Source organism: Panthera pardus, unplaced genomic scaffold (genome assembly GCF_024362965.1).
Source record: "Panthera pardus isolate Hobbes unplaced genomic scaffold, ASM2436296v1 HiC_scaffold_8, whole genome shotgun sequence".
NCBI classification, from domain to species: Eukaryota; Metazoa; Chordata; class Mammalia; order Carnivora; family Felidae; genus Panthera; species Panthera pardus.
The window spans coordinates 6,519,293-6,543,485 of record NW_026527013.1 but is presented as its reverse complement, the minus strand read 5'-3'; the positions used below and the strand labels follow the sequence as shown (position 1 = coordinate 6,543,485).

Here is a 24,193-nt window from a genome sequence, read left to right as displayed (position 1 = left end):
GCCCAGCCCTCTCCGCCGGGGAGACCGAGGCCTCAGGCTGGAAGGCAATGCTCCCCAAGGGTGTGCTTCCCGACTCGGAGGGGGCTGGCTTCACTCCCCCTGCGGCAGGGCCTGAGGGAGAGGCTGTCTGGCCCAGCCACGGCCTCCTGCAGCTCCGAGTCCGGCAGCCCTGAGCCCCGGCTTCCCGGCTTCCGTGCACTCTCCCCTTACCCCCAACATGGGCAGGATGCCCCAACTCCCAGGACGGGTCGTGAGGAGTTGTGCCAGCCCTCAGAACTCAGGAGGGGATGACACCCTGTGCCATCGCGGGGGAGGGGGCGGGTGACGAGCCCTGTTCTCAGGTGCCCCCCCCCCCCCGTGGGCCCTTTCCCGAAACCCTCAGCCTCCTGCCCGCCCCCCCCCCCCCCCAGGCTCCCAGTGGAGAAGCTAGGAGTCTTAGCAGCCTCCCCGCAGAGCCCCTCCCCTGCCCTCCAGGAACACTTCTCCCTCCAGGCGGCTTTTGGCCAATCCCAGGGTACTCGGGTCCTGGCCCTCCCCACCCCAATTCCATCCTGCACCCAGCTCTCCAGGCCCTCCCCCCGTCACTCCCAGTGCAGGCATTCTAGGCTCTGCGCTCCAGGAGCGGCTGAAGAAGGAAGGCCCCTGGACTGGTGGAGGCCTCCAGCTGGGAGCGAGGAGCCCCCCCCCCCCCAGACCCGGGCCCCTCCCCGCAGACACTCTCGCCTCCTGCTGCTCTTCCCCTGGGCTCCCTAGGGTCTGGGGTGGCCAACAGGAGGTCACCTGCAGGGTGGAGGATGGGACCAGTCGGTCCAGTCTCCCCCCCAACATGTCTCCCCCCAGAACCCAGACTGGGGGCTCCGGACATCTGCCGGGGGGGGGGAGGGGGGGGAGGGGGGGTTGTGGAGCAGCAGAGGTACCAGGTTAACTCTAGCAGGCTGATTCTGGAACTCTCCCAGCTCCAGCACTCACTAGTGCGTGGGCTTGCGCCTGTGGCCTGGCCTCCCTGAGACTCTCCTCATCTGGAAAGTGTAACGAACCCCTGCCTCGCTGGGTCTCCCGAGGATTCAGTGTCATCTGACTGTCATCGCTGCTCCCACACATTCCTTACCACCCCTGAACTTCATCACCCCCGTGAGGCCTGCCCCAGGGGATCATCTCACTTCGTGGCCCCCATGAGGAGGTAGACATCCAAAGGGGCAGTTAGGTGCTGAGTACCCCAGAGGAGAGGTCACCCCCTCTCACAGCTACAGGCCCTGTCCCGTTGCCTTCACCTACCCCCGGCCCCACCACTGACGAGGGTTCCCCTCCTCTGGTCTCTTGGTGGGTGTCCAGGCCCCCAGCCAGGCCTAGCCATGGAGGGAGAGGGACTACGTGTCAACTACTTGGTTGAGTGGCTCCCGCTTGCCCCAGCACCCCCACGGGTCTCTAACCCCAGCCAAGGCCCAGGGTCATGCCAAAGGCCTCCCCTCCCTAGGATCTCCTCAGCACATTCCCCTACACAGAACCTTCCTTCGTCTACGCAGGAACGGGACCCCCCCCCAGGCACTGACACAGACTGACAGAGTAGGGGGTGTCCAGAGCAGGGTGGTGACCCTTCACTTCCTCTATTACATGGCAAGTTCTGACTTCCCATCAGGAAGGGCCCATTAAGAATCCATCTGTTCCACAGATACTTCTCGTGTGCATTTGGGGCACTATATCTTGGTGGGGCAGGGGGCACGATTGAGCCCATAACAAGAGCTTTACCCCAAGTCGAAAGAGTGTTTGAGTGTTGGAAGCTGAGGCGGGATAGGGGGCAGGGAGGTAGAGCGTACTCGTTGGTGGGCAGCACTCTCTCGCAAAGCCTCCGGCCCTGGAAAGGGAGAACTAAGAGAAAAAAAAAGAAACAGAAAACAGAAAATCTCTCTTACCTCCTTTGAAGGAAACAAGGTCAGCGGGAAGAGAGGAAATATGGATGGTCTGGGATGTGGGGGTGCAGGGGGAAGGACAGGAAGGTGATGTGTAGAGCCTCGGTCCATCCATCTACAAACCACCTAGGTACCTTCCATCATAATAATCAAGCAGAAAATAAATAAAAGGCACTTACTGCTGGAAAATGACATCCTTGCTAGGCCCATTGTTCCCACTATATGGGAGAAATGTGTGAAGGGGAGAAAAACCCACCAACGAGCACGTCTCCATCCTTGTATACACTGGCTACCATCTCAAAACGCAGCTGGGATCAGCCAAACTGCACACAGAGGAAACTGCAGGAGTAAGAAAATGAAAAATCAAAGGGGGCATCTCAGAAGCGGCTGCAAAGCCCTGTCTCGTGAGGTGTGGGCCAGGCGTAGAAGGTGCGTGTATGATCCGTAACATTAGGTGTATGAAAACAGGGGCACCTGGGTGGCTCAGTCAATTAAGTCTCCGATTCTTGGTTCCAGCTCGGGTCACAATCTCACATTTTGGGAGTTCAAGCCCGGCACCGGGCTCTGCACTGACAGTGTGGATCCTGCTTGGGATTCTCTCTCTCTCCTTTCTCTCTGCCTTTCGCCTGCTCAAGTGCTCTCGCTGTCTCTCTCTCTCTCAAAATAAATAAACTTAAAAAAATATGCAAGCCAAATATATATTAATGGAAATACATTACATAAATTAAATACACAGAATACTAGGACCCAAACTGAACACAGTGATTGGAGAAATGGCAAGCTGGAAAATAGTAAGACATGTACCATGAACACAGAAGAGTGAAGAAAGAGAAGAAAATAAGATACGGAGTGGTTGGCACCACTCAAGGAAGTTCCAGAAGGAAACAAGAGAATGAGTGAAAGAATATCCAAATTCAAAAAAAAAAAAAAAATTACAGGAGTGACATTTCCAAAACTGGAGCCGTCATTTGTTTGTTTCAGTTTTAAGACGCCCAGGGAGTGCTAAGTAGAATAAAAATCAATCCACCCACAGGTATATGGTGGTAAATTTGCAGAGTGTTTTTTTTCTTCCCCACAGCAACCACAGAGATAAGACAGATTACCTACAAAATGTCAAAGAGTAAGAAAGTTAAAAAAGAAGCGGGGCGCCTGGGTGGCTCAGGTGGTTAAGCGTCCGACTTCAGCTCAGGTCACGATCTTGCGGTCCGTGAGTTTGAGCCCCGTGTCGGGCTCTGGGCTGATGGCTCAGAGCCTGGAGCCTGCTTCCGATTCTGTGTCTCCCTCTCTCTCTGCCCCTCCCCGATTCATGCTCTGTCTCTCTCTGTCTCAAAAATAAATAAACATTAAAAAAATTTTTTTTTTTTTTTTTTTAAAAAAAAGAAGAAAAAGTTGGCATTGAATTCAGGATGTAGGAAGTTGCCAGAAGCACTTGATTGCCTTATTCAGCCTTGGAGAAATGCATTCCCCAACCGTTTACAAATATTAAAAATAGTGGAAGACGACAGGCATGTGAAGTGTTACCCTTTAATGCCAGAAGTTACACGGGCTGGTGACCTGTCACCCATCTGGCATTCATTCTGTCCCCTCTGCTTGACCCTGAAACAGAGGGACAATGAGACTTACTGAGTGATGAGTGCATGGAACTCTCTACTCTTTCCATAACTGCTGGAGTCTATAATTATTTCAACAACAACAAAAATTTAATCTCCATGTGTCCCAAAGAAATTCAGATGTACGTTCACACAAAAATATGTACACAAGTGTTTATCGAAAATCTTTATTCTTAATAGCCAAGAAACAAAACAATATACTTCAGGGGGTGAATGGTTAAATAGAGTAATATGGTGCATATACCATTGAACACCACTCAACCACAGAAAGAAACAAACTGTTGATGCATGCAATGACCTAGATCCATCTCCAGAATATTATGTTTAGTGGGGGGTGAAAAAAAGCCAATTCCAAAAGGGTACATACTGTGTGGTTCTATTTGTATAACACTGTTTAAATGGTAAAATTATGCCGAAGGAAAGCGAGTTAGTGGTTTCCAGGGGTAAAGGACAAAAATGGCCAGAGAGGGGAGGTGGGCGTGTCTACAAGAGGGAAAAAGAAGGGATCTCTGTGGTGATTAAACTCTTCTGTATCAAGGGGGGCCTGGGTGGTTCAGTTGGTCGGGCGTCTGACTTCGGCTCAGGTTATGATCTCACAGTCTGTGAGTTGGAGCCCCACGTCGGGCTCTGTGCTGACAGCTCAGAGCCTGGAGCCTGCTTTGGATTCTGTGTCTCCCTCTCTCTCTGCTCCTCCCCTGCGCATGGTCTGTCTCTCTGTGTCTCAAAAGTAAATAAAAACATTTTAAAAAATTAAAAAAAAAACCTCTTCTGTATCTTGACAATGCCCATGCCAATTTTCTAGCTGTGGTATTTGTACTACAGTTTTGCAAGATGTTGCCATTGGGGGAAACCAGGGAAAGCCTCTGCGAGATCTCTCTGTATGATTTCTTACAACTGCAAAAGAATCTATAGATCTCAAAATTTGGAAGTTTAAGTTTAAAGATCTTATTGTAACATTATGATACAGAGGTCCGAAGGTGTGACTCTAGGTTCGCTTTGATACCTGTTTTTTGTGCCTTTCAAGAGTGTAAAAGGTGCTTCACAAGGGGCTGGAGACCCACACCTGATAGAATGGCTATCATCAAAAAGATAAGGAATAACAAGTGTTGGCAAGGATGTGGAGGGAAGTGAACCCTTGTGCACTGTTGGTGGGAATGCACATTGGTGCAGCCACGAAGAAAAACTGTGTGGAATTTCCTCCCCAAATTAAAAACTGAACCACCATAATGTCTATTTCTAGGTATATGTCTATTCTAGGTATAATGTCTATTTCTAGCAATCTCATTTCTAGGTACATGTCCAAAGAAAATAAAATCAAGATCTCTAAGAGATATCTATACACCTGTGTTCGTTTTAACATTGTTTACAATAGCCAAGGTATGGAAACAACCAAAACTTCTGTCAATGGACAAATGGATAAAGAAAGTGTGATATATTTAAATGGAATATTATTCAGCCTTAAAAAAAAGAAGGAAATCCTGCCATTTGAGACAATGTGGATGAATCTGAAGGACATTATCTAAGTGAAATAAACCAAATGCAGAAAGACAAATGCTGCACAATCTCACTTACACATGGAATCTGAAAAGTATTCAAATTCACAGAAGCAGCATATGATGGTGGTTTTCAGGAGGTGGGAGGAAGGGCAAAGGGGGAGATGTTGATCAAGGGGTACAAGTTTCAGTTATGCAAGATGAACAGATCTGGAGACCTAAAGTTCAGCGCTGTGACTATAGTTAACGATGCTGAATTGCATATTGGAATTTGCTAAGAAGGCAGATCTTTAGTGTTCTTAACACACACACACACACACACACACACACACACAAGAAGATGGGAAGCAGGTGAGGTGATGAATATGTAAATTAGCTTGACTGTGGTGATTAATCACAATGTATATGTATATCAAATCATCAAGTTAAATACATACAATTTTTGTCAGTTATACTGTAACAAAGCTGGGGGAAAGAAGGGTCTAACATTTTACTTTTTAAAAAAAAATTTTAATGCTTATTTATTTTTGAAAGAGAGAGAGATAGAGACAGAGCATGAGCAGGGGAGGGGCAGAAAGAGAGGGAGTCAAAGAATCGGAAGCAGGCTCCAGGCTCCGAGCTGTCAGCACAGAGCCTGACGCAAGGCTCGAACTCACAAACTGAGAGATCATGACCTGAGCCGAAGCCAGATGCTTAACCGACTGAACTAACTACCCAGGTGCCCCTTTAACATTTTACTTTTGCAATTTTTTTTAATGTTTATTTATTTTGAGAGAGACAGAGGCAGAATGTGAGTGGGTTGGGGGCAGAGAAAGAGGGAGACACAGAATCGGAAGCAGGCTCCAGGCTCCGAGCTGTCAGCACAGAGACGGACACGGGGCTCGAACTCAAGAGCTGTGAGATCATGACCTGAGCCGAAGTCAGATGCTCAACCGACTGAGTCACCCAGGCGCCCCTACTTTTGCACATTTTATGAAACATTTGACCATGTGAGCACGCGACGAACTATTTCAGATTTCATTGTATACTTTTTATATCAAATAATTTAAGTTATATCATTAATATTTGCATGAAGTGATTAAACCACATTGTAATACCTCTTTCAGAAGTGTGTCCTAGTCTGTCCCCAGTGAAATTTAACCTCCCTTTTTGGAATGGTAAGAGCACTGCACTTTGCCCTTCGGAGTAGTGGGCTGATTTCCCCTTGCACTATAATTTTGCCCAAAATTGTTTTCACATAAACGCTGCCCTTCTGGAGAGCAGACTGCTTCCTCTCCCTTCAGGAAAATTTAACAAAATGTCTTACAGAAGTAGATCTTCTCAAACTTCTAAATTAATCAATATTTAAACATAATTAATTATGTTTAATAATTATGTTCAATAATTATGTTTAATAATTAATTTATTAAACATAAATTAATATTTATGTTTAAGTTTAATGATTTATAAAATAAGCAAGCTAATATTTGACCACTCACCTTGCTTACCTAGAAAGATTGCTATTATAAACAAATACTATAGATTTGTATTGTTTTGCAAAAAATATGAAGCAATACACCAATTCAGCATGAGAAAGAAAAAGGTAGGGCGCCTGGGTGGCTCAGTCGGTTGAGTGTCCGAATTCGGCTCAGGTCACCATCTCACGGCTTGTGGTTTGGGTTCCTGCCCCGCGTTGGGCTCTGTGCTGACAGCTCGGAGCCTGGAGCCTGCTTGGGACTCTGTGTCTCCCTCTCTCTCTGCCCCTCCCCTGCTCACGATCTGTCTCTCTCTCTCTCTCTCTCTCAAAAATAAATAAACATTAAAATTTTTTTAAAAGAAAGAAGGAAAGAAAAAGGAACACACAGTAACCTTAATTAGTTGAAACCGTTCATCTCTGAAGACTCATTTCTTCATCTGATGAGTTAATGACTCCAGGTGGCCCCTAGTTACCCTCCAGGTCTGGAGATTTGCTATCCTATTTTTGTCAGCAGTTCCCTAAATTTCTAACTTAATCCTGTGATTGTGGATATCCACTACAAAATATATTGAAAATATGAATTTTCATTGAAAAATGAATACTTGAAAATATGTGTGCATTTAGAAATATAATAAATGCACACTGCAAAAATGGTCTCAAATGACTTAACTTTGAATGGTTGGATTATCATGGGTTTTTCTCAATTTCTTCATACTTTCTTGAGTATTTTTTCTTTGCTATTTTGTTGTCACTGAACCACTTTGTTTCTCATTTAATTCAGCTCACAAGTTACCTGTAATCTGACACATATTTTGTGATATTTGCTTATGATTCCAATTACCCTCTGGGTTCATCTTCTTTTGTGTAGATCATTTCCCTAGCATAATTTATATAATGGCACTTTCCTGTCATAGAATACTAAACTGTTGAAATTACATCTCTACTCCAGATAAATTAAAAACTCAAATCTAAGAAATGTATTCACAATTTTCTAGAGGAAAAAAGTGTTTCTTTATTATTATTATTATTATTATTATTATTATTATTATTTTAATGTTTATTTTTGAGAGAGAGCGCGAACAGGGAAGGGGCGGACAGAGAGGGAGACACAGAACCCGAAACAGGCTCCAGGCTCTGAGCTGTCAGCACAGAGCCCGATGCGGGACTCGAACTCGCGATGAAATCATGACCTGAGCCAAAGTTGGATGCCCAACCAACTGAGCCACCCAGGTATTCCAAAAGTGATTCTTTAGATAGTCGTGGGTTTTATAAGATCTAAATTTGACATGAAATCCATAAGCCATTGAGGCAAATATAAGCAAAATTTGATTCCGTAAAATCTAAAGACTTCCTTTGCCAGAAAGTCCCATGACAAAATTAATAGGCAAATGACATCTTGGCTAAAAATCTTCTGGTAAACATGAAATGCAAGGATTAATAGACTTGATGTGTTTTTTGGACGCTTACAAATTAACAAGGATGAGTTAAAGTCTCCCAAAGAATGGACAGAGAGGAAATATAACTCACCTGTGAATATATTAAAATACACTTATCCTTGAAGAAATACCTTCAACCATTTGCAAATATTAAAAATAGTGATAATACCCCTTTGTGAAGAAAGTATGGGGACAGGTTCACTAATTTTCATTCCTGATGGGAATCTAGATTTAAACAGTAATTTTGGAAGACAATTTTAGAAATATATTTATCAGAAGTCTTAAACTAAGCATACCCTCTATCAAGGAATTCCTCTCCTAGGGGCTTGTCCAAAGAAAATAATCCAACAAATGAGCAGAAATGGAAGCACACTGATGTTCATTACAACCTATGTATAATACTGAAAATTTTTCAAAACCCCAACTATTGATAGGATGCTGGTTAAAGTAACCATGATAAACTCAAAGGATTCCAGACAGTAGAAATTACATATTTATGGGTGCCTGGGTGGCTGAGTCAGTTAAGCATCCGATTCCTGGTTTCAGTTCGGGTCATGATCTCATAGTTCTGTGGATTCCAGCCCCTGATCAAGCTCTGTCCGAGCTGACAGTATGGATCCTGCTTAGGATTCTCCCTCCCTCCCTCTCTCTCTCTCTATCTCAAACAAACTTTGAAAAATTACATATTTATGAATATGGGGGAAAGTTCAGAGTCTGTGAGCAAAAACTAAGTTTAGTTGTTATGCAATATCAATGTGAGATAATGTCTGCTTATACACATAACAGGAAAATTGGCTAGAAGATGCACCATGATGTCAATAGTGAATATCTCTCAGAGATGAACTAACTTATAGTTGACTTCGTTTTCTTTTTTTTTTTCTTTCCTTGTTTATCTGTTTTTCTAGTAGAATGATCACATAATCTTTGTGATGAGGAAAATTGTGTATCGCTTTCTATAACTAGATCATAAACCTTGACATTTCTGATAAAACATGAGGGAGAGATAAAGAAAGGACCACGCATGTCCTGACTTCTGTCAAATAGCAGCTTTATTTTTTTTTTAATTTTTTTTAACGTTTATTTTATTTTTGAGACAGAGAGAGACAGAGCATGAACGGGGGAGGGGCAGAGAGAGAGGGAGACACAGAATCGGAAGCAGGCTCCAGGCTCTGAGCCATCAGCCCAGAGCCCGACGCGGGGCTCGAACTCATGGACCGTGAGATCGTGACCTGAGCTGAAGTCGGACGCTTAACCGACTGAGCCACCCAGGCGCCCCAAATAGCAGCTTTAAAACTATGGGTACAAGTGGAGTCTTGTTTTTCCGGAGTCTAGCTTATTCTCTCCTCTAACAGAAAAAAAGTCTAATATGTAGTTCAAACCTACAGATAAAATACTGATCCTAAAAGGCAGTTGTTAGGAAGCCTGTCGTCTTCTTTTATTCTCCTAAACTGCAGGATATGTGTTGTCCATCTGAGTAATCCATGCACCCCTGTTGTAGGCATTGGTGTTGATGATGCTTTTGCTGAAGGTATATTTGTGGTGGTAGTGCTGTAGTGCTGGTGTGTGTGTGTGTGTGTGTGTGTGTGTGTGTGTGTGTGTGTGTGTTGGGGTTGGACGTGAAGACTAGAAGAGAGAAGTGTTCTGCAGTGTCTGGGCCACCCTCCTCCCTGTCTACTACAGCACCAAGGGCAAGGTCATGGTCTCCATCTTGGTTTCAAGTTAGGGTTAGGTGGCATCTTTGCCCCAAAGTGCTACATCATTCTCCTAAGATCCACCAAGCACTCTTCAAAAGGTTTAAGGAATAAAATAGGTCATAGGAGAAACAGGCTTTCTTAGGTTTTATCTCATAAGTCTCCACAACGTATTTTTAGGTCTTTAAACAATAAACCACTCTGGTTTTTCATTCAGAAGTTACAAAACTATTATCTTTATCTCTTTAATCTATTTATCAAGGAGTTCTCTCCTCTGTTTTTAAGAGTCCCTATGTATACCTCACTCAGCCATCAAAGCTCACAAACAGGAGTCCTACTTTGGATTAACAGCTATCCTCAAAGTTTTTGCCGTTGAATCTAGCTAGTTCTTCCACTGTTACATATACAGTAAGCACATTCTCTATGTCTTCTGCCACCTCTTTAGCCTGAAAAATTCATTTCATAATTTAGAAATATTCAGGTCATCTTCCATTGTACCTTCTCTGTTTTTTTTTTTCACCAAGTGACAGTTACTATAAAGATTCATATTTAGGTAAAATACCTAGGTTATACACAAATCCCTCCATGTTTTCTTCTGACTTTTAGAGTTTTTAATTTTACCTTTCGAATATAGTTGGAACTTTTTCCTGAATACTTCAGTTAATTTTTACTTTTTATTTGAGAAGAATTTTTTATGTTTACTCATTTTTGAAAGACAGAGAGAGACAGACCACAAGCAGGGGTGGGGCAGAGAGAGAGCAGAACACAGAATCTGAAGCAGCCTCTGGGCTCTGAGCTATCAGCACAGAGCCCCACGTGGGGCTCAAACCCACTAACCGGGAGATCGTGACCTGAGCCTAAGTCGGAGGCTCAAACGACTGGGCCACCCAGGCGCCCCCAGTTAATTTTTAAATGTGTACTATATTCCCCTCAAATCATTATTAAGTCATCATTTTCCAGCTCATTTGAAATGCTAACTTTACCACATACTAAGATACAAGGATTGTCTCTGCACCCACTGTATTCCTCCCTCAATTGGTTATTTTCATTGGATTTTTTTTCTCCAATAACAAAAGTTAGAGAATGCTTCGGTATATCACTTTTTCCATAGTCCTCTCACGGACTTTGATTTGTCAAAAAAGTCATCTTTCCTTGTCAACTAAGCAAACTAAAGCACCTCTGCCTGAGGCCCGGCCTCCTCCCGCCCCCGCCGCAGCCCACCCCTTCACCCCTTCCCCGAACCCGCCCACCCCTTAACCACGCCTCCTACCCCATCCCCGCCGAAGCCCTCCCCTTCAACCCGCCCCAACCCCGCCACCTCCCCCCTTAACCACGCCTCCTACCCCGTCCCCGCCCAAGTCCTCCCCTTCAACCGGCCCCAACCCCGGAACCGCCCACCCCTTAACCCCGCCCCCAAACCCCTCCCTGCCACAGCCTACCCCGCCCCCCGCCGCCTACCCCTTAACCCTGCCTCCTACCCCGTCTCCGCCGAAGTCCCCCCTTCACCCCGCCCCCAACCCCGCCCCCGCCCACCCCTTAACCACGCCTCCTACCCTATCCCCGCCGAAGTCCTCGCCTTCAACCCGCCCCAACCCCGCCTCCGCCGCAGGCCACCCCTTAACCACGCCCCAACCCCACCCCCAACCCCTCCCTACCACAGCCCACCCCTTACCCCGCCCCCCACCTCTTAACCACACCTCCTACCCCGTCCCCGCCTCAGCCCACCCCTTCACCCCGCCCCTGCCACAGCCCACCCTAACCACGCCCCTAACCACGCCCCCACCGCAGCGCATCCCTTCGCCCTGCCCCCTTGCCCCACCCCTTAACCACTCCCCCTTACCCCGCCCCCGCCGCAGCCCTCCCCATTACCTCGCTCCTCGCTCCCCGCCTCCGCCCATCCCGGCCCTGTTCCCTCCTCGCCGCCACAGCCCACCGCCCGGAGACCCCGAACGCCCGGGTCTCCCGCCGCTATCCCGAGGCCGGAAGCGGAAGTGCGGCCGGGGAGCAGCCGCGGGTCTGGCACCAGGGCTGCGAGTCCGGTCTTCCCGGCCGGTGCGCGCCGGAACCCGCGTGAGGAGCGGGACTCGATGCGCCGCGGGGATCTTGGGTCCGATCCAGGAGGGAGGGGCTGGGCCTCGGGCAGCCCCGGGTCACGCCGACATCCCTCTGTCCCTCACGCGAGCCCCAGTCCTTCCCTGGGGCCTCAGGCTGTTCCTCAGGTCAGCCTCTAGCTCCGGACACCGCCGTCCCCTACTCCGAAAGCACGGTCCTGTCACCTCCCCTGCGGGCCACTCTACCACCTGCTCCCCCGGACTTCCGGCCACATCTGGGGACTGTGTGATTGTCACGTACGGCATCTAGAGGATACGGGCCGGGGATGCTGCTCACCGCCCTCCAATGCACGGGACCGCCCCCCACTACGGAAACTTAACCGGCCCCAGCCCTGCTCCATCTAGGACCTTAAAATCCCTGAAGTCCCGAATCCACTGTGGAAATTGTTTCAGAGCCAGCTGAGTCACTCATCCGAGGGATCCCTAAGTGACGAGCCCCAGAAGCTTAATCCTGCGGAATGAGTTGAGCAAGGCTGCTTCCTCCCATTCGGGAGCAGATGCTGGATGGGAATCGGGCACATTCAGTCCCGGCCAACAGGCTGGGACCCTCGGGACCCATCTTAAATCAGTTAAAAAAAAGAAAAAAAAAAAAATGAATTGTGAATGGGCGGCCTTTCTATCCAACAACTATTACTTCCTATAAAAATGGCTCAAAAGCAATCTTTGTGCCTTTTTTTTTCCCCCCCAGGCAAGAAAAGCATCTCTCCATTTCAAGTTTGTATTGAAACCAGCCTCAAGGTTCACCTGCCCTCAGGGATCCGTGGATTTCTGTGTGATCAGGTGAGTACCCTGTGGAACTGGTAATAATAGGTCTGGGCAGCCTCCACTGGGCAGGACCCTTCCTGTGCTCAAGCTGTAAACACCAGGAGTCTCTAAGAGTGAAGGTTAAAAAATAAATTACTCGATTTTCTTTTTTTTTTAATAAAAAAAAATTTTTTTAACGTTTATTTATTATTGAGAGACAGAGAGAGACAGAGCATGAGCAGGGGAGGGGCAGAGAGACGGGGAGACACAGAATGTGGAGCAGGCTCCAGGCTCTGAGCTGTCAGCACAGAGCCTGACGCGGGGCTCGAACTCACAACCTGTGAGATCATGACCTGAGCCGAAGTCGGAAGCTCAACCGACTGAGCCACCCAGGCGCCCCTAAATTACTCAATTTTCTTATAAAATACTCAAATGTTTAAAATTCTCGTTAAAATTTTTCTTTGCATTTTCTTTGCATCTTTGCAAAACCAAGACGACATGAAAAAGTATATATTATAAAATCTTGTCCTCACGTGTTCTAAAATCCTATTCTTCCCTGAACGACTTACAGGTAATTACTTTTTTTTAGTTTAGTTGTTGTTGTTGTTGTTGTTGTTGTTTGTTTTTTTTTGTTTTTTTTTTTTTAGAGTAAGAGAAAGAGGGAGAGAGGGAGGGAGGGAGGGAGAAAAATCCCAAGCAGGCTCGACACTCAGAGCGGAGCCTGATGTGGGGCTCGGTTCCAAAACCCTGGGATCATGACCTGAGCTAAAATCAAGAGTGGGCTGCTCAACCAACTGAGCTCCCCAGGCGCCCTGGTAATTACTTGTCACGGTTTATCATGCATTCTTATCCTTCCAGGTTTTAATTAAGTAAATACAAGCAAATATATTCTTGTTTCCACTTTGCCTCCACAAAACATTGTAGTACTATATGCGTTTTTCTTTATCTTACTTTTTTTCCCCCTTAACATAAACTGGAGATTTTCCATTATTACTGCATACTTTGCTCCTTATCATGGTGAATCATATTAAAAACCAAGATCTAGGGGCACCTAGGCGGCTCAGTCAGTTTAAACGTCTGACTTCAGCTCAGGTCATGATCTAACGGTTCGCGAGTTTGAGGCCCGCGTCGGGCTCTGTGCTGACAGCTCAGAGCCTGGAGCCTGTTTCCGATTCTGTGTGTGTCTCTGCCCTTCCCCCACTCATGCTCTGTCTCTCTGTCAAAAATAAATAAACTTTGGGGCGCCTGGGTGGCTCAGTCGGTTAGGCGGCCGACTTCGGCTCAGGTCATGATCTCGGGGTCCGTGAGTTCGAGCCCCGCGTCGGGCTCTGTGCTGACAGCTCAGAGCCTGGAGCCTGTTTCAGATTCCGTGTCTCCCTCTCTCTGACCCTCCCCCGTTCATGCTCTGTCTCTCTCTGTCTCAAAAATAAATAAACGTTAAAAAAAATTTTAAATAAATAAATAAATAAAGTTTAAAAAATTAAAAGTAAATAAAAACCGAGATCTAGACACTGGATGTGCTAAGTGCCCCTGGAGTAGCATTACTTCTAGGACCTTTCTCTGGATATAACTAGGAAATATATGTGTATTGGGGTTTGTTTGTTTGTTTTTAAGATTTTATTTTTAAGTAATCTCTACACCAAACATGGAGCTCGAACTTACAACCTGGAGATCAAGAGTGGCACACTCCACCAACTGAGGCAGCCAGTGCCCAAGACATACATGTTTTTTAAATCATGAGTTTAACATGATGTTTCTAATTTAATTTAATTTTGCAGTGTTTTTTTTTCCCTTAACTTCTTTGATTTTATATTGATCTTTTATGTGTTATACAAAAAATATTGACTCCTAACAACATTGATTTATCTACTTAATGGTATTCTCCTTCACGGTATGTAAAAACTGACACTCGAAAGCATTGCTGTCCATGTCTCTGGAAATACACTCTGAACGTAAACCTCCCAAAATGCAAAACAATATGTACACGTGCGGTTACTCATGGGAGCATTACTTCCAACAGCAAAAGATGCGAAGCAACTCAAATGTCCATCAGTAGTAGGAAACGGGCAGAATTGACGATATACTTTGTTTTAAAGTCATGTGAAGGCTTGACTCATGGTTTTCCAGATTCTGTATGGTCATGCTTCCAACTTGATATGCAGTTAGGTTTGTTTCATTATTTGTTTTCAGTTTTGAGGATTGCAATTGTTTGGGGAGTTTTAAATTTTTTTTTGTAACGTTTATTGATTTTTGAGAGAGAGCACACATGAGCAGGAGAGAGGCAGAGAGAGGGAGACACAGAATCTGAAACAGGCTTCAGGCTCTGAGCTGTCACCATAGAGCCCGATGTGGGGGTGGATATGTATCTTTCCTGGCCTTTCCCTTTTTATAAAAAGGAACTTTCTAGGGGTGACTGGGTGGCTCAGTCAGTTAAGCACCTGGGTCTTGGTTTCAGCTCAGGTCACAATCTCGTGGTTTGTGGTTCCAGCCCCGCATTGGGCTGGGTGTGGATCCTGCTTGAGATCCTATGTCTCCCTCTGCACCCCCGCCCCCAACTCACACTTGCCCTCTCTCTCTCTCTCTAAAAAAAAATAAATAAATAAATAAATAAAACACATGTAGGGAAAGAAAACATGAACAAGGACAACGTTTGGGAGGCTGGATTCAGAGAGACCTTTCTCAGCTATTGTTTTAGGTGGCAGAATAGTGTCAGGTGATGACAGGGTCTAGGGTGGCGCCCAAGGTGGAAGGGGACGAACTCATAACACCGAGGGTCCTCCTCACGCACCCTGACGTCACCTGTCATCTGAGGGCGGTGGGGCTGGGGGAGGCAAAGACTAGTATCAGCCGTCATCATCTCCAGTAACTAAAGGGTCGGACCTGGGAATGTGTTTGTGACAGCCACCTGCATGGGAAGAATGTGCCCTGAGACTCAGGGAAGCTGGGGATTTAGGTGGGGCGGCGGAGGCGTGTCCCGGTCGAACCGTTAGGACCCAAGAGGACGAGCTCTGGCTTCGCCAGCCCTGGTTCATCACCTGCTAAGTAAAGACCCAATACTGGGGACCCCACCTGCATGTTGAAGGAGGGCACAACGGGCAGGCTAAGATGGGTTGGTCCGCGGAAGCCCGCGGTGGGAGAGAGGCTGTGAAGGCTTCCTGTTGTCCCGTTTCCACCAGGGCCCGGCCTGAGCGCGCTGTGCCGACCAGAGGAGCGTCCGGGTTCTTCCGCTGCCCGTTGTCCGGGGAAATTCCTGTCTGAGTCACAGGATGGCGGCCGTGGTTCTGCCCCCCACTTGTGGTAAGTCGGGGGGCCCTCAGAGTCCAGGCGGTAAAGGCCCCTGCACCACGGAGCGGGAAAGGAGGGGCCGAGCGGTGAGGCCGGAGCGGAGCCAGATGCCCGGGGGTCACCGGTCCCCGATGTGGTTCTTGGGATTTGGGATTTTGGTGGTTTGAGTGTCTGTGGAGATGTCACCTGTGTGGTGAGTATGGGAGAGCCTCTGAACCGTATCTCTGATTCTTTCTATAAACTTGGAAAAGTAACAGTGGTGTCCCTTGAACTTCAGTTTCTTCATCTGTGAAATGGGACTAATAATCTCTTCCTCCAGGTCAGTAAGACCCTTGGCCCTATTTCCTGGGCCTGGGTCCTGGGTGAGACCGGCCACTCTGACACGTGTCCTGTCAAAGCTGTGTGTGTGTGTGTGTGTGTGTGTGTGTCCACCCACACTGTGTGGGGTGGTCATGGGTGTGGCCGTGCGTGTGCGTGTCGGGGTGTGGTCACGTGCAGGTGGGTGGGGAAGCCCCCAGACTGATGACTGCTGGCATACAGAGCTGTCCTGGGCTCTCCTGACTCATTTCTTCTTCTCCAGCTCAGCCTTCCCTGTACTCAGCCTCTCCTCGGAACGGATGCACGGAGGAGGAAGGGTTGGCTAAGGGCTTCCTGACCGGCTGGTTACCGGTGAGTCACTACTCTTTTTTCCAAGTCATTGTTCCTTTGACCAGAAGCTGAATTTGTTCTCCTCCAGTGACCCGGAGCCTCTTGGCCAAACCAGGTGTCCAGAGGGCCCCGGGTCTCCGGGCATCTGATGGAGGGTCAGGGGCCCCCCAGGCAATGTCGTGTTGGTCAACGTTTTCTACGTTGCCGAGGTTCCTCCAGGGTCACCGTCTCCATCACGTTCCGCAGAGAGGTTTTTAGGGGAGACTGAGGAAGACCTGACTGTGTCCTAAACTCAAGTCCTTGGTGACAGCTGTGGGGGAATCGCTCACCCATTTACCAGGTGTTTCTCTGATCTCCGCCATGTCCCCGGCCTATACTCAGCCCTGCAGATGGAGGGAGATCAGCTTGCAGGACTCCACAGTCTCACTGGAATAAGAGAATCACCTCTGTGTTAGGGGCACGTTCACCGTGGGAGCGGGCATAAGCAGACAGGGAGGAGCACCGCAGGCTGAGCCCAGAAGCGGTTGAGAGCAGAGCTCAGAACCCCGCCCACACATCTTGCGCTTTGGGTTCCCGGCCCCCGGTCCCATCGTCCTCTGCCCTTTTCCTGGCCACTTGGTGGGGATGGTCCTTGCCTAAGCCGTGATGTTTGTGACGGTTCAGCACTCGGTGACCTTCGAGGATGTGGCCGTGGAGTTCACCCAGGAGGAGTGGGCCCTGCTGGACCCTTCTCAGAGAACACTGTACAGAGACGTGATGCAGGAGAACTGCAGGAACCTGGCCTCGCTCGGTAAGCCTGACCTCATCCCTGCGTTTACTTATGAGTCCCATAACAGGTCTTTTTTTTGGATCCCTGTAACACTCACAGAACAGAAAACGTTTTTAGTGTGCAATTCAGTGATTTTTGGTAATGCCACAGTGTTGTGCAACCATCTCTAACTCCAGAACATTTATTGCACCAAAATAAACCCTGTAATCATTAAGTGGCCACTCCCCTTTCCCACCTACTCCAGCCGCTGGCTACCGCTGATCTACTTTCTGTCTCTATGGTGTTACCTCTTCTGGATGTTGCATGTAAATGGAATCCTACAATCCATAGCCTTTTGGATCTGGCTTCTTTGGCTTAGCAGAATGTTTTCAGGGTTCAGCCATGTGGTAGCTTGTATCAGAACGTTATTCCTTTTTCTGGCTGAACATCATTCCGTTGTGTGTGTGGACACTGTTTGTGTCCCCACTCATCAGTCGATGGACATTTGTGTTGCGGCCACCTTTTGGCTATTGTGAAGAGTGCTGTGCTATGAACATTCATGTACATTTTTGCTTGAACACTTGTTTTCAGTTCTCTTGTATGTATACCTAGAAATGGAATTTCTGGGTCATATGGTCATTCTATGATTAACTTTTTGAGGAGCTTCCCACATTTTCTCCATGGTACTGGTGCACAAGTAATGTGGGAATGCTTGGTTTTCATTTGCATTTCCCTAAAGAATAATGACACAGGTCATCTTTTGATGTGCTTGTTAGCCATGTGTATATCTTTTTTGGAAAAAATTTGTATACATGTCCTTTGCCCATCCTGGAGAGTGGAGGGTGGGGTCGTTTGCCTTTTTATTGTGGACTTCTAAGAGTTCCTGATATATTCTGGATGCTAGACCCTTATCAAATACCTGGTTTGCAAATATCTTCACCCCTTCTGTGTATTGTCTTTTCATATTCTTGAAGGATAGTTTTGCTGTGTATAGAATTAATGATGACAGGTTTTTTCTTTCAGCACTTGGAATATGTCATCCTGTTGCTTTACGGCCTCTACAATTTCTGGCAAGAAATCAGCTGTTGATCTTATCAAAGATGATCCCATGTATGTGAAAAACCAAAAATTCTCTTGCTACTTTCAGGCTACTCTCTTAGTCTTGAGCTTTCAACAGTTTGATTATAATGTGTCTCAGTTTGGTCTCTTTGAATTGATCCTCTTTGGTGTTAAGTTTCTTCAGTGTGTAGATTCATGACTTTCTGCAGTTCAGGGAATATTTTGGCCATTTGCTTTTTAAAACAATGTTTCTGCCTCTCTCTGTGTCCTCTCCTTCAAGAACTCCATTATGCATATGTTGGAAAGTTGGATGTTGTCCCACAGGTTTCTTATGCTCTGCTCTATTTTTGTTTTCTTTTTTCCTCTGTGGGCTTCAAATTGGGCGATCTCAATTGATCTATCTTCAAGTTCACTGATTCTTTTTCCCACCAGATCAAGTCTGCCAATAAATTTCAGTAGTGAATATTTCATTTCAATTTATTGTACTTTTCAACTCCATAATTTCTGTTTGGTTCCTTTTTACAATTTCTTTCACTATTTCTTGAGAACCCGTTCTCACGGTTTCCTTTAGCTCTTTGTGCATGCTTAAAATAGTTGAAATCTTTGTCCAGTGAGTCTCTTCCTCAGGGACAGTTTCTATTAATTTCCTTTCCCTATAACAGGCCATGCTTTTTTGTGTCTTTGCATGTCTCATAAATTGTTGAAAACTCTACGTTTGGAATGTCCTGGAAATTCTGTAAATCAGAGATTCCCGCATCCCCATGGTTTGTTGTTGTCACCTGTTGTAGTTGGTGTTGTTTGGTGACATTTTCTGAACGAATTTTGTTATGTCTGTATTTGCCATGTGTGGCCACTGCAATCTCCATTTTGTTAGGCTAATGGTCAGTTAGTGTTTTATCAGAGATTTCCTTAAATTCCTGGAACCCCCAAACTCCCAGTCTTTGCACACGGTCTCTGTGTATGTAGGAGCATGCCTTTAAAAACCAATCAGGTTACAACGTGGCCTTAGCCTTCACTTCCTGCTTGTACAAAGCCTGAAGGCCAGTCAACGGTGAAGGTCTACTACCTTTTCAGATGTTTTCTGAGCATACACCCAACCCTGGGTATGCACATGGCCTTCCACATTCCTAGGACTACATGGGAGCATGTCAAAGCCCCTTTCCCCCAAAGTATCTTGTTCCCTACTTTTCCTCTGAGACTTTCTGGTTAGTCTTATTCAGCAATTTTCCTTTGCCCCAGGCAGCAGTAGCTAATACATTTAAATGTATTCAGCACATGCCCCAGCCCTCCACCCCCATAGCACTTCAACTCCGGGAGAGTTTGGAGTTAGACAAAATAAAGGCAAGCCCTCTGAGCCAGTCCTTCTGGGAGCCACCAGGAAGGTCAAAATAGACAACCAAAGTTCTCTCAAAATAACATTTGTCCTGGTCTTCCTTCCACTAGTACTAGGAGCACAGCTTATTGTCTTTAAGGTGGCTGCTGAGGGGGGAAGCAGATGGGGCGATGGTCAGCTCAGAGGCCACAGGGCTCTCTTACAGATTCAGCCGTGTTGTCTTAATTAAGCATTCTCCTCATTGCTGGAAGCTTTTGATAACTTTCCAGAGTTCCATCAAAGTTAATTCGAACAGTTTTTACCCCTTTATTTGCTACTTTTTGTGGAGTTCCCTACCCCACCATTTTTGCTGGCATCACCTCGCAGAAGTCTTCCTTAAGCACCTTCATGTTCCTAGGTCTATCCTAAGAGTTAGGCATACAGTGGTGAACCAGATAGAGTGGTCCCTACCGTTGCGGAGCTTACAGTCTAATGCCTTCCCTATGAACTAAAGATATATTCCTGGCCCTAACTTTATATTCTCTGTGCATGAAAGCTTTGGGGCTCTTAAATCTGTATTTCAGCTTGGGCATTAGCCTCTGGGACTCATTATTCCCCCAGACACCCTGGATATTGACTGAGGATGCTTAATTTGTTTTTTCACTATGAAAGAGGAGTTACTCTATTTATTAGAATTTAGGGATCATTACCCCAGTGTTCCTAAAGCTGCACCTGCTTATCCTCAGAAGTATGGGCTTCAGTTCCATGGTGGGGCTCATTTTCCCCTGGAGAGTCCCCCTTCATACTGTGTCTTTCCTTTATGTGTAGGAAATCAAGTTGGTAAGCCTGGTGTGGTCTCCAGATTGGAGCAAAAAGGTAAAGTGGTGACAGAGGAGACTGGAATTCTCCCAGGCAGCTTTCCAGGTGAGCACCAGCTGGATTATGAGTCCTCATGAGGATCATCTCTGACCTGTGGCTTGGGAATTTGGAGTATTATGTTAGGAAATGCCAATCAGGGAGCTTTGGAAAATCACCCCCCCCCTTTTTTTTTTCTGACAAGATCCAAAGCCTTTGGGATAAGCCTCCTTGTGCACCTTCTCTGCTTCCTCTTTAATTCTCTTTTCATCACCTCACACCTTAGCCTCAGAGGAAGAACAAAAGCACGTCTATTTTCCTTATTACATGTGTCACATGAGATCCTTGTTCAGTCCCTTCCCACTTTACATTCCTGACAATTCCTTCCTCTGTCAGCATCAGTCTCAACCTTCCTAGAGTCTTTTTTTTTTTTTTAATACCTACAATGTTTATACCTGTGACCCTTTCATTGCAAACCTTCTGAAAAACCCTAATCCCTTAGGGTCTGCCTTCACTAATATGTGCATTTTATCTATTATTTTCTCCACAGACTGAAATTTCTTTTCAATTTGTTTCAGATTTGGAGACTCTGCTTAGAGCCAAAGTGTTAACTTCTAAGCAGCATGTTTTCAGACAAGAACAACACAAAGGTGTAAAAATGGTAAGACTGCTGGGGTGCCTGGGTGGCTCAGTCGGTTAAGCATCCGACGCTTGATTTCGGCTCGGGTCACGATCTCACGGTTCGTGAGTTTGAGCCCCACAATGGGCTCTGCTCTGTCAGTGTGGAGCCTGCTTGGGGTTTTCTCTCTCTCCTTCTCTCTATGGTCCTCCCCTGCTTGTACTCTCTCTCTCTCAAAATACATAAATAACTTTTTTTTAAATGGTAAGATTGCCGATTTTCCACAGTAGGAAAATGCCATAAATTAGAAAAACTACAAAGTTCCCAAGAGAGTCATTCTCTAAAGAAAAAGTGGTGCCTCTGGAGAAATACCATGAAACTATTGTGAATTTGGAGAAAAATATAAGTTATCTCCACAACTATTTCTTCCCTGAGCATCTCTGTTTCCATAAATGTGACTCAGATATTGAGGTTTCAAACATAAGCTGGTATTAAGCCTATCAGAAAAATGCTCTCTGAATATGATAAGGCCTATGGCACCACAGCCATGTTTTTTAGCTTCTAATCATTCAAACTAGCAGGAACCCTATACAAATACTCAAAGTAGCAAAAACACCAATTATAATAATGTTATATATGACTGAATTGCTGGGAGAGAGAATTCCTACAATAGTCTTGAATATTTAAAATATTACAGGGGTGCCTGGGTGGCTCAGTCGGTTAAGCGTCTGACTTCAGCTCAGGTCATGATCTTGCAGTTTGTGAGTTCGAGCCCCACGTCAGGCTCTGTGCTGACAGCTCAGAGCCTGGAGCCTGCTTAGGTTTCTGTGTCTCCCTCTCTCTCTGCCCCTCCCCTGCTCACACACTGTCTCTCTCTCTCTCTGCCTCTCAAAAAAATAAACAAACGTTAAAAAAACATTACAAATTATGGGTGCCCGGGTGGCTCAGTTGGTTGAGCATCCAGCTTCAGCTCAGGTCATGATCTCATGGTTTGTGAGATCAAGCCCCGCATCGAGCTCACTGATGACAGCACAGAGCCCTCTTCAGATCCTCTGTCTCCCTCTCTCTCTCTCTGCTGCTCTCTCACTCACACTCTGTCTCTCAAAAACAAATAAACATTAAAAGTAATAAAAAATAAAATAAAATAAAATATTACAAATTAGGGGCACCTGGGTGGCTCAGGCAGTTAAGCATCAGACTCTGGATTTCGGCTCAGGTCATGATTTCACAGTTTATGAGTTTGAGCCCTGCATCGGGCTCTGCTGACAGCACAGAGCCTGCTTAGGATCCTCTCTCTCCCTCTCTGCCCCTCCCCCATTTGTTCTCTGTCTCAAAATAAATAAACAAAACTTTAAAAAATAAAATAATACAAGTTATAGTTATCATTCGTCTCTTAACAGGAAAGAAATCATCTCGGAGTGAAAGTCAATGAATGTAATCAGTGCTTTAAAGTCTTCAGCACAAAATCTAACCTCACTCAGCACAAGAGAATTCATACTGGAGAAAAACCCTATGACTGTAATCAGTGTGGCAAGTCCTTCAGCAGTAGATCCTACCTGACCATTCACAAGAGGATACACAATGGGGAGAAGCCCTATGAATGCACGGACTGTGGCAAAGCCTTCAATGATCCCTCATCCCTGAGGCTGCACGTGAGAATTCACACTGGAGAAAAACCCTACGAATGTAATCAGTGTTTCCACGTCTTCCGCACTAGGTGTATCCTCAAAAGGCACAAGGGAGTTCATACCGGGGAGAATCATTATGAGTGTAAGCAGTGTGGGAAGGCCTTCAGCACAAGGTCCTCCCTTACTGTGCATCACAGAATTCATACGGGGGAGAAACCCTATGAGTGCCACGACTGTGGGAAAGCCTTTAGGAAGAGCTCACATCTGACACAGCATGTGAGAACTCATACTGGAGAAAAACCCTATGAGTGTGATCAGTGTGGAAAGTCCTTCAGCAGTAGCTTTTCTCTTACTGTGCACAAGAGAATACATAATGGAGAGAAACCTTATGAATGTAGTGACTGTGGGAAAGCATTTAACAATCTCTCGTCTGTTAAGAAACATGTGAGGACTCACACTGGAGAGAAACCCTACAAATGTAGTCATTGCGGAAAATCTTTCACCACTAACTCTTACCTTTCTGTGCACAAGAGAATTCATAATAGGTAGATAGGAATGCAGTGACTATGGGAAAGAATCCATTGATTTCTCAACCTCAGACATCTTGGCAATTCATACTGGATGCAGAAATTATCTTTGCATAACAAATTAACCCCAAAACGTAGTCCTTTAAAGCAACAAACCTTTATTATCTCACAATTTATGTAGGTCAGGAGTTCAGAAATGGATTAGCTACGTAATTCTAATTCTAGCTCCCTCATGAGGTGGCAATCAATATGCCAACTAGAACTACCATCATCTGAAGTCTTTAGGAATGAAGGGTCCACTTTGAAGGTTGATTATTCACATGCCTGACAAACTAGTGCCAGTTGTTGGCATGGGACCTGCAGTCCCTCACCATGTAGGCCTCTCCACAGTGATGAGTGTCTTTACAATATGGCTGCAGGTTCTCTCCAAATAAAGTGATCCAAAAGAGCCAATGCAGAAGCCATAATGTCTTTTATGACCTAGTCTCAGAAGGATATATTGTCTCTTCATCTATATTGTGTTGGTCACCTGGACCAATCCTGACTCGATGTGGGAGGGAACTACACAAGGTATGCATAAAAGGAGACGGAAACTACTGGGGACCATCTTGGAGCCTGGCCATGACTCAGTGAGGGAAGGCCTTCAGCAGGCCCTCCTTCTAATCTAATCAACATGGAGTAATATTCAATAGCCCACATGTTAACTAACTGTGGAGAGAAGCCCTATCAAGTGCAGCCTATGTGGTAAAACTCTCACAGAAAAAAATTACCTACTGGGGAGCAACAGGAGGAATGCATTGGCTAAAGGGAAGCCTGTCATGATATCTCCAGTGAATCACAATTATCACAATAGTATGACAATTCACACTAAGGGAAAGCCCTAGGAATATCACAAAATGGAACCTCTTCAGAAGACACACACCCTTTGAGGCGTGCATAAGGAATCACACTGTAGAGGAGCACTGTGTATAAGAAACACGGAATGGAAACCATTGGTACCCTACTCTTCCCTCTCTGTGCCTAGAGAGGTTAATGGGCTATATCCTTGGGCTCATTTGCCTTTG

General features: G+C 46.0%; 1 protein-coding gene and 1 long non-coding RNA gene across 7 annotated transcripts in view; one reads left to right on the top strand and one right to left on the bottom strand.

Moving 5' to 3' along the window:
* Nucleotides 1–2,029, bottom strand: part of LOC109254179 (uncharacterized) — a 50,953-nt gene extending 48,924 nt beyond the window's left edge. Inside the window, exon 1 of the long non-coding RNA XR_008420139.1 lies at nucleotides 1,911–2,029. This is a non-coding gene — a long non-coding RNA (uncharacterized LOC109254179). The remainder of the gene's footprint in view (nucleotides 1–1,910) is intronic.
* Nucleotides 1–23,582, top strand: part of LOC109254168 (zinc finger protein 558-like) — a 100,259-nt gene extending 76,677 nt beyond the window's left edge. For 2 of the 6 annotated variants that reach the window (XM_053896653.1, XM_053896654.1), the window contains 6 exons: nucleotides 15,668–15,745; nucleotides 16,314–16,402; nucleotides 17,045–17,171; nucleotides 20,329–20,424; nucleotides 20,934–21,016; nucleotides 22,375–23,582. In XM_053896653.1, the coding sequence (XP_053752628.1) occupies nucleotides 15,715–15,745; nucleotides 16,314–16,402; nucleotides 17,045–17,171; nucleotides 20,329–20,424; nucleotides 20,934–21,016; nucleotides 22,375–23,151 (1,203 nt within the window). In that variant the 5' untranslated portion in view covers nucleotides 15,668–15,714 and the 3' untranslated portion in view covers nucleotides 23,152–23,582. Of the gene's footprint in view, nucleotides 1–11,447; nucleotides 12,167–12,392; nucleotides 12,485–15,624; nucleotides 15,746–16,313; nucleotides 16,403–16,762; nucleotides 17,172–20,328; nucleotides 20,425–20,933; nucleotides 21,017–22,374 lie in introns of those variants that run through there. The other 4 variants (XM_019427860.2, XM_019427859.2, XM_019427861.2 and 1 more) reach the window with 4 other exon arrangements.
* The last annotated feature ends 611 nt before the right edge of the window (nucleotides 23,583–24,193 follow it).